This window comes from Panthera uncia (genome assembly GCF_023721935.1).
Source record: "Panthera uncia isolate 11264 chromosome C1 unlocalized genomic scaffold, Puncia_PCG_1.0 HiC_scaffold_4, whole genome shotgun sequence".
Classification (NCBI taxonomy): Eukaryota; Metazoa; Chordata; class Mammalia; order Carnivora; family Felidae; genus Panthera; species Panthera uncia.
This window is the reverse complement of record NW_026057585.1, coordinates 103,784,926-103,794,620: the sequence shown is the minus strand read 5'-3', so window position 1 is coordinate 103,794,620 and position 9,695 is coordinate 103,784,926. Positions and strand designations below refer to the sequence as shown.

At 63.3% G+C, this 9,695-nt stretch overlaps 1 protein-coding gene across 3 annotated transcripts in view; it reads right to left on the bottom strand.

Annotated features, from left to right (window-relative positions):
• The window catches only part of CFAP74 (cilia and flagella associated protein 74), a 64,182-nt gene that overhangs the window by 2,648 nt on the left and 51,839 nt on the right, over positions 1-9,695 (bottom strand). For all 3 annotated transcript variants that reach the window (XM_049618257.1, XM_049618259.1, XM_049618258.1), the window contains exons 22-34: positions 9,281-9,409; positions 9,009-9,096; positions 8,304-8,477; positions 7,408-7,541; positions 5,356-5,632; positions 4,285-4,383; positions 3,112-3,251; positions 2,332-2,466; positions 2,055-2,164; positions 1,890-1,945; positions 1,641-1,760; positions 1,239-1,394; positions 242-374 (exon numbers count right to left, since the gene is read on the bottom strand). In XM_049618257.1, coding sequence (XP_049474214.1) covers positions 242-374; positions 1,239-1,394; positions 1,641-1,760; positions 1,890-1,945; positions 2,055-2,164; positions 2,332-2,466; positions 3,112-3,251; positions 4,285-4,383; positions 5,356-5,632; positions 7,408-7,541; positions 8,304-8,477; positions 9,009-9,096; positions 9,281-9,409 — 1,751 coding nt within the window. The remainder of the gene's footprint in view (positions 1-241; positions 375-1,238; positions 1,395-1,640; positions 1,761-1,889; positions 1,946-2,054; positions 2,165-2,331; positions 2,467-3,111; positions 3,252-4,284; positions 4,384-5,355; positions 5,633-7,407; positions 7,542-8,303; positions 8,478-9,008; positions 9,097-9,280; positions 9,410-9,695) is intronic.

Sequence of the window (9,695 nt, the reverse complement as noted above, 5' to 3'; positions counted from 1 at the left end):
CCCCCCCCCCCCCCCCCCCGAGCCCCCCTGCCTCCCGCCCAAGCTCCACCCCTTCCCCGCCCTCCGCCCCACCCGGGCCGGGCCCCGCCTCAAGCTCCACCCCTGCCCCGTCCTCGCCCACCTCACCACCCGGCCGCGCCCCCCCGCCCCAAGTCCCACCCCTGCCCCGCCCCCAGGGCTCTCTCTCCGCTCGCACCTGCCCTCCCCAGCAGCGGCCCCGCGCCCCCGCCCGCCAGCTCACCCACGACTTCAGTCCTCTGGGCCGGAAAGGCGAGGAACTGCGGTAGCCGCTGCTGGCTTTTGCCCCTCCTGGAGCTGGAGAGGCTGTCCAGCTGCATGGAGAACCTGATGGGCAGCGCCGAGCTGTTCTGCAGCTGTGAGGACAGGGACCTTCAGCGCATTGCCGTCCACCGCCGGCGCGCGGGTCACTGCGAAGGGGGTCTCAGCTCGCCCTCGCTGGGGGTCACGCCCTGCTGGCTGTCCAGCCGCCCTCCGGCCCAACCGTTTTCGCCTTGCTCCCGGCACTTTCCTGGGCTGCTGGTCCATCTCACCCAGCCTCACGTTACCCTCCTTTCCCGGCCGGTGCGCCCAGCCCCCTCCACGCGCCTCGGGGAGGGAAACTCCGTGGTGGTGCGCCTTGGGCTCCACAGCGCCCCCCTCTGCCAGGCTCAGGCTGGCCTTCAGCTGAACCAACACCCTCGCCCCGTCTCTGAGAGAGTGCTCCTGCTCAATAAACACTTCAGGGAATCCCTGTCCTGGACCCGGTGCCAGGTCCCGACCTAAGCCGGTGGAGGAAGCAGTTGGCTGCTTGATCCCAAGGCTGGTGAGTCCCTCAGACATTGGAGAGACATAGGGAGCCAGGCCTGCCCTCCCACAGGGGGTGGGAGGCCACAGGGCAGTGTCACATCACCAGGAAAGTCTGTAACCCCACCCCCACCCTCCACAGCAGTGCCTGAGCTGAGCTCCTCCTCATCCCAGGTGGGGTGGCTCCTGCAAAGGCCCTGAGGCAGGAAGACAAGGAGCACTAAGAGGCGGAGCTGGTGAGGCATGGAGGGAGGGGCACGCTCAGCCTTCCCCCTGCTGGATTGGGCAGTGGAGGCGGCAGCTGCTGGAGGTAGGGGCCGGATGGCGGGGGGCCTCCACTAGCTCCCCTACCAAGGCGGGTCTGACCCCTCCCAGGGTGGAGCCCTCTCCTAGGAGGCCAGGGCAGGCACCAGGTCCCCCGTGACGTGTTTCACCTTGAAGCTTGAGGACACAGACTCTCCGGCAATCACGTAACCCATGTCGAGGACGTCCCCTTCAATGGAGCACGTGATCGTGGATGCCACGCCAGTACCCATGAGGGTCAGAGACAGCGTGTCTCTCTTGGTGATGATGTCCAGTGTTTCTCGGGCCTGAGAAGACCACGTCCATTAGCACGGAGCAGACATCTGTCGGAGGCGTGTGCTGGGGCTCTGGGAGCAGCTGGGTCGGGGCAGACTGGAGCAGAGTGATCGAGCTCCCTAGCCTCCTCCTGCTTGCCCGCCAGAGGTGAGGCCCGGCGGCGGGGGGGTGGGGGGGTGGGAGGGGGGCGGTGCGGGGGACCAACTGCCTCCGGGGACGCAAGCGCACGGGCTGCAGCATGTGGGCCCCGGACTCACCAAGATGCTCTCCCGGGGAGAGAAGGACAGTGTCAGGACCTGGGTCTCGCCTGCAGGCAGCTTGCTGATGGGGGTCAGCAGGATGAAGGGGCCACTGGGGTTCAGCACGGAGAACTCCACCTGTGGGCCCGGTGTCAAGGAGAGGTGGCAAGAGCAGGGCTGCAGCCCCCCCCCCCAGCTCCCCCCTCCCACCCCCGCGAGCCACCTGGGTCCCCGCGAGCTTCCCGGGCTGGGTGTGGACAAGGATACGGTGAGGTCCTCGGGGGAGATGTTCTGGATGGAGACCTTTTTTATGCCACAGTGTCCTGAAATAGGGTGGTGGAGTCAGAGGCCCGGGGGGTGGGGTGTGGGAACCCAGGCCTGGGCCCCCGGGGCGGGGGTGTGCATGGGGGGCGGGGCCCAACTGGAGCTCACCTACAGCGATGTCACCGAAGTTGAAGATGGTTTTGCCTCTGTCGGAGGTCACCACGAGAGACGGTGCCACGGCTGGACACCACAGCTCCAGGTACAGGGTATTGTGGGGACTGGGGGTGGGGCAGGGTGCGCTGAGGGCGCTGTGCTCTGCACCCCGCCCTCGCCCTGCCCGCTTCAGCCTCCGTGCCCTTCCCTCCGGGCCCCCAGAACTGGTTCGTAGCAGAGGATGGACAGCCACTTTCTGGAAGACACCCCCTCCCCCACCAGAGCACTGCACCTGAAGCTCAGGGGTTCCGTCCCCTTCCTGTCTTCAGTGTCACCACTGGCAACGACACAGGGAACCACAAACTTGTCAAACCTCCCCTGGAAAGATCTGGCCAGGGTGGCCTGGGCAGCCTGGTACTCGTCCGAACTGGAATTAAGCAGCAGCGCACACTCACGCCCCTGTACCCACACTGTCCCCAGAAGCCCCGGGGGGCCCTGCCACACTCTCCCGGGCCCCGGGCCGGAGGGGTAAGGGGCAGCTTCCCGGGGGCTCTGCCCGGCTGTGGCCGTCCCAGGTATGTCTGACCAGCTGGCTTTCCCACCCTTCCCTGCTTCCTGGGGGGCCCTCCCCTACCCCAGGGTGCCGATCAGGCACCTAACCGGAGGGCCGTGTTCCTGGGGCCCCAGGCAAGGGTCCAGGGTGGGCAAGTGACTTGAGCCCGTCAGAGCTCTCCCAGCCTCACTCTGCACCCGGGGAGGCTGGGGTTGCTGAGCTGGGAATACAGGGGTCAGGGACAGCAGGGTCTCCCCCAGCCCGCGGCGTGAGGCTGCGCACAGGGACACCGGGCCCAGGAGAATGCGGTGGGCAGATGCCTCGGAAGCCAGAGCTTGAGGGGCCTCGAGGCGGTGCCCAGATTCAACCGTGTCTCAAGCCGGCCCAGCCCTGGACTTGCGGTCACATGGTTCAAAACAGCTCTGCTCCAGGCCTTCTGTGGGGAAAGTCTCCATGGGGGTCAGGGTGGGGTCTCATCAGACGGGCCCGGAGGGAGGTGTGGCCTTCTCTTGGGCCTACCTGGGCTTGAGGTCCAGTTTCTGCAGCTTGGCAGCCTGGGTGGTGGAGGCCCGGGGCGGGTGGTCCCGGCCCTGCAGCCGCAGCGTGGAGAAGGACTGTCTCCTTAGGTCCTTCTTCTGGGTGACCGTGTCTCTGCAGGGCTGCGGGGTGGAGGCCAGCCCTGCTCAGCCCAGCAGGGGCTGTGAGGGGGAGCTGCTGTGGCCCCTGGCGGACTGACTCCTGCAGGAACCCCAGGGGCATCGGTTTGAAGGGGATGGGGACCCGAACACCAAGCGGCTCCATCAGGAAGACTGACTGCAGGTGCAACGGAGACAGGTGAGTGTCCAGAGGGAGACACAAGGCTCCCAGTGCAGAGACCCCCGTGGGCCTGTGCACCAACTCGTGTTTGCCCTCAGCAACAAGGGAACTGAGGCAAAAGAGGGGTAAAGGGTCGCCCAGGACCAGGGGTCCTCCTTCCTGGTGCCTCTTCCCCTCGCTCGCTGCGGGGAGGCGAGGGCTTCTTCCCCCCGTGCGTGCTGGAGCAGCTCGAGGTGGCACGGGACGCTGGACGAGCGTGCGTCCCCAGGGCGGCAGTGGGCGGCCGTCGCTCTGGGCCATGTGACTGCACGGCTCTGTGGGTCCGTGGGACCCCCTCTGCTGGCAGGAGCCCACGTACTGCAACCTCTCTGGGGCCGGCTGGGGCAGCGGGGCCTGGCCCTTGGTGGGGTTTATCCCTGGGCTGATACTGTCAAGTTCACATTTTTGTGTGTGTTTATTTATTTGAGAGAGAGAGAGCTGGGGGTGGAGGGGTGGGCAGAGGATCCGAAGCAGGTGGATGCTGTCAGCACAGAGCCCGACACGGGGCTCGAACCCACGAACCGTGAGATCACGACCTGAGCCGAAGTCAGACGCTCAGCCCACCGAGCCCCCCGGGCACCCCTCAAGTTTACATGTGCGAGGCTGTTTTCATGGGCTTTCCTTTCCGGTTGTAAGAAGCCACACCTGTCCGTCAGCGTGCCCTGCCGGGGCTCGCCCTCCCGAAACTGCCCTCTGGGGACCCAGCAGTGCTGCCGGCAAGCTGGCCCGGGGCCCGGAGCCTCAAGTGGTGCCGGTGTTCGGCTGAAAGCCTTTGTGCAGGAAGCCTCAGCCCCCCAGCCCGTGCCCCACACCCTTCTCCTCCATGTCCCCACGTACCGACTTGACCTCCGCTTCTTTGGTCAGGGTCTGGAGGGCTTCCTGGAGGATCAGCTTGGTGGGGAGCACGGGCCGGAAGGCCACCTGGACCAGGCACCTCTGCAGAGAGAGGAGCCCCGAGCCCGGAGGGCGGAGCTGGCTCCCTCCGGTGCCCCGCCCTCCTCAGCTCCCGCTATGCCCCTCCCCTGGGTGCCCCCACGTCAGGCTCGCTGACACTCCTGTGGGGTTTCAGCTCGTGAAGGCCCTTTCCAGGGAGGTGCTCCCCGAGCACTGCCCCTGGGGGCTTGGGTAGGTTCCAGTGCCTGATCATCCAGTCCACTCTTACCATGTAGGGTAGGGGGGCCGGCGACGGAGACCCCGCCCACAGCTCACGAGGCCCGAGTGGGAAAGGAAACCGTGTTCAGCTGTCCACCCTAACCTGTCTCTGTGGCTGGTGCAGCTGCGGGGCAGCCCCGGGCCCCACAGAAGCTCATCCTAGGTGTCCCCGTGCTCGGGACACCGTGCGGCAGAGCAGGTGGCACGGGTTGGGGGGAGAGAATAAAGGAAAGGGGGAATAAAGGAAAGAGGGAGGGAGAGGAAGGGAGGGAGCACAGAAGCCAACTGCAACACCCCTTTTGGGGACCCATACTTAGGCAGTATTGGCTAAATTGAAAGAAACGCATTTTAAAGAACCACACTAATTGAAACCTGCCAGGGTCCAGGAGTCCCCAGCACGTTCACATGCCCCTCCTTACTTGGCCCTTGTGGCAGCTACCCCAAGCCCCAGGAGGCTGGGGTGGCCCTGGGACTGGCCGAGAGGAACCACTGCCTCCAGGCCCCCTAGCTCTGTCGGGCAGAGCAGAGGCAGGAGACCCCTTCTCAATGGGGTGGACGGACACCCTGCTCTTCTGGTGACCAGGCCCTCTGTGCCCAGCTGCTGGGAGGTCCGGGGGTCTGTGTGCCCTCAGTCCAAACTGCCAGAGCCCCCAGGCAGGTGCTTGTGGGGTCAGCCGCCCGCGGGTGCCCCTGCCTCTGGGGCCGGGCCGGGCCTCCCCCGTCCCCGCCCGGCCCACCTGGGGGGCCCACACCTGCCTTTCCTGGCAGCACGGTCCCCACCAAGGGCGAGACGGTGATGGGCGAGTCGGGGGGCGGCAGGAACTCGAAGGTCGTGGGCCCCACGGGAGAGACGTCCTCGGAGCCGACTCGGGGAGCGGAGTGAGTCAGTGAGCTCATGCTCACGTGAGAGTTGATGACGTACAGCGTGGCCACGGATGTGTGGTACAGGGACGTGGCTGCAAACTTGACCTGGTAGTGGGACAGCCCCAGGGGCGGGCGGACGCCCACGGCTCGGCACGACAGCTTGAAGCACCTGGAAGAGCGGGTGTGGGCGGCTCAGAGGCGGTGCTGGCCGTGGGCCGTGTGCTGTGGGAGGTGGCCTCCAACGGAGACGGTGGCTCAGGCTTTGCTATCTCATTGACGAATTTTACTATCTTTTGAAAATACCACAGACCCCTGCACACATTTAAAGTGGACGGTCAAAAATTTCATCCCAATTTGCTGAGGAGGGAATTTCTGGCTTATTTTTGTTAAACACTCATTGACACTTGAAAATAAAACGGATAGGGGCGCCTGGGTGGTTCAGGTTGTGACTGCGCGGTTCGCGAGTCCGAGCCCCACGTTGGGCTCTGTGCTGACAGCTCGGAGCCTGGAGCCGCGTAGGATTCTGTGTCCGCCTCTCTCTCTCTGCCCCTCCGCTGCTCACGTTCTGTCTCTCTCTCTCTGTTTCTCTCAAAAATAAACATTACAACAATAAAACTGATAAACTGCTCTTTAAATACGAGCACAGGAATCTAAAACCCTAGTGAGTTCATTTCTGTCATTACCCGTCTCAAACAAAGACAGGTAGGCCACACACCTCCGTGGTGTGGGTGTGTTTGTCCGTGGGCGAGTGTTCTTGGACCATGTGTGAGCAGACTGGAATATGAATAATATAAGATAATGTATTAAAAAAAAAAAGAACAGATATTTGTTACTTTAGCTGGTGGGATGTTTACAGTCCAGATCTTCGAACCCTGACTGCTACTACGCTCTCCTTGTTGGATTTCATCCTAATTACACATATTTTAATGCCTTAAAGGCTGATGTCGACACTGCTCTGTGATGGTAATGTTGCTCATATGTTGAAATGAGCACATTTTGGTGTCGTGTGACCACAGGCTCTAAATGTTAAAACGAATCCTTGTGGGTGGAGAGACATTGGGGTTATTGTTAGGGATGAAGTGCAGGACTCAGTACATACACAAACTCTGCACTTCACCCCCTCAACTCTTCCCACCCGTGGACTCATCCCTGCTCACCCATGAGTCTGTCAGATCCCGGGTGGCCACCGCTCCTGCCCATGGTCACATGCCCGGGACCAGAAGAGGGTTTGGCCCGTGGGCCCTGGCCAGCCCGACCCCACCCGGGGCCGCCCAGGCCCCCAGGCAGGACCAGACAGGCTGGCACGCAGGTGGGGACAGGAGAAGAGTCAGGGTTAGAGGCGGGTGGGCGGCGCGGCTCTGTGGGGAGGCGGTCCAGCGCCCGGCTGGACACCCGCACAGGACGGTGAGGACGTTCCTCACTGGGGACTGATGGTCTCGGGCAGCAACAGGAACCGGCCCCTCATCCCGGACCACCCGGTCTGCATCCTGTTCGATTTCTCTCCCTACCACTTCTCCGTCCCATCTGTCAGGGTGGGAACGGGAGGCTCAGGGAGGTCCAGGGTCTGTTCCCATCACACAGCATGTCAGCACAAGTGGGGCTCATGTCCAGGTCCTCCTGAGAGCAGACAGGAAATCTATACACCACACACACTCGCACACACATGGCCACACGTGCATCCACACACAATGCACACACGTCCACACGTGTGTGCTCCCATGCTCTCCTGCACATGTACTCACACACACACAGGCACGCGCGCGCGCACACACACAGATGGGCGAGCTGGCCCGGCGTGCGAGGCTCCGGATCCCAGGAGCCTGTGCCTGGGTCTGAAGTCCCTGCAGCCAGCGGTGTCTCAACCTGGCCGCCAGCGCTCGAGGACGGAGCCAGCTGAACCTGCCGAACGGGGCCCTCTGCGCGCCCCTCGCCTGCCAGGCTCACCGGTTGATCTCCGACTTGCAGACGAGCTCGAAGTTGTACTCCTTGGCCTTGGTGGGCTGGAAGATCACGTCAAGTTGCAGCGTTTCCAGCGGCAGGATTGTCCCAAACCCGTCACTGGGCTGGACGTCCACAAACTGGCGGATGGAAAACCGTCGACGCCGACGTGAGAACACGGTGATCTGGGGCTTATCGCGGGGGCTGCGTGGACACGCGTGGCAGGGGTGTGAGCGCATGTGTGTGCAAGTGTGTCTGCGAGGATGTGAGTGTCTGTCTGTCCGGGCATGTGTAAGCATGTCTGTGTGTGGAGGAGCGACCGTAGACCAGCACGTGGGTGTTTGTGAGCGCGTTCGTGTGTACGCGAGTGTCGGCATGTCTGTGAGCACGTCTGTCACCACACGTGTGATCACGGGTATATGCGAGCACGTCTATGTGCATGTGTGAGCGTGTGCGTGTACGTGAGCACACCCCTGTGTGATGTTCGTGCACGCATACGTGTGTCTGCATGCATGTAAGTGGAGGGTGGGTGGGGTGGGGGGGGGCGGCCTGGTCTGAGCCCCATCCCGGCTGCCCTGCAGGGCCAGGCAGGCAGGAGTTCTGGAAGGAAGGGAGGGAGGGGAGTCCCGAGTCCTGGCAGGGCAGCGGGCCAGAGAGGGAGGGAGAGGCTGGGACAGAGAGAGGTGAGGGGAGGCGGTGGTGCGGGCAGTGGGGATGAGGAGAGGGACGGGCAGGGGGAGACGCCAGGCCGAGGCTCTTGGCGTGGGCGTGGGGCCTGGGGAGGGGTGAGGCCACCTGGTGCTGGGTGCCTGGACCCTGGGGTGGCAGCTGCCCCGGTACGTCCCCAGAGCTTCCCGACTCTGTCCCCGCACCCTGTGCCCCTCCCCGACCGAGTGAGGCACCTTGGGGAGCCCGACGAACCCAAAACCCTGGGGCAGGAGGGAGAGGTTGCAGAGGCTGACTTGGGTTCTGACGGCCTCGTACACGGTGCAGTGGCCAAAGTCCACTGCCGAGGGGCTGAGCTCCAGGTCCGAGGTGGTGACCACCGCGTGTACCGTAAACCCCACCGGCTTGATCTGAAGCGCAAAGGGCGAGGGGGCGCCGGTCACTGCCCATCCGTCTCCGCAAATGTTTCCACCGACAAGGAGGGCACAAGCGTTGTGTCCACCTGGCAGCCGACGGTGTGCCCTTTCCCAGACACGAGACTCTTTGTCTCGGCCACTTCCCTGTGGTGCCTGACTTGGGAGGGCACGGAAGCAGGTGCCAAAGAAGAGGGGAGGAGCCTCAGGTGGGCGGGGCGCGGGAGGGAATGAGTGCGCGCGCGCGCGCGCACTGTGAGTGTGCACGTGCGGCCGTGAGCACACCCGTGTGCACCCGGGCACGTGTGGGCTCAGGTGCCAGGGGGACGCCCCGCTGGCCCTGCACAGCCCTCAGGTCTCTCCCTCCGATCCACAACCCCCCTCCTCGTCTCCACTGTGCAGCAGCAGCCGGGGTGGGAGACAGAGCTGCGGGTCAGGTCATCGGAACCCGCCAGGGCCCTGCCTTTTGGGGGAGGCGCTCGGGTCCCGAAGAGTGTCCAGCATTCCTGGGAAGTGTCCCATGCAGACCTGGTCAGCCACCCGGATTGTCATTGGGGCCTCCAGGACTCTGCTTTCCTTGTCGAAATACTTCCCTGCATCTTCTGGGAGGGAGTGTCTGAAAGAGATGGGATGCGCTCAAAAGTACTTTTCTCCTTTATATTTGGAGAACGACCGTAGAGCTGACCTGTGAGTGTGTTTTAGGTCACACAGGAGCTACAAATGATAGGAAATACAAGAAATCTAAGAGCCAGGAGATGTGCTCCCCCAGCCTCCCAGCCCCGCGGCCTCCGGGCGCTCACCGAGGCAGGAACTTGAGCTGCACGGTGTAGGAGGACTGGGCCTGGATGTAGCCCGTCTCCGGCAGGAGCTCCATGTGGCCCCTCAGCTCCTTGCACACTTCAAACTTCAGACGCAGGGCCGCTTTCGACCTGCAGGACACGGAAGGACACCAAAGAGACGCTGTGCGTCTGGTCCCGCGGGACAGACACACTTCTCACGGGCCAGACATCCCACAGATGCACGGTGCCTGCCCTCACAAGGCAGAGGGCGAGTGGGTTTTCACAGCTCGCTTGCTAAGGGGCAGATCTCCTGATGAGGAACTTTTTTTTATTTTGCATCTCCAAAATTTTTTTTATTTTTTTAATTTACATCCAAGTTAGCATATAGTGCGACAATGATTTCAGGAGTAGATTCCTTGATGCCCCTCCCCCATTT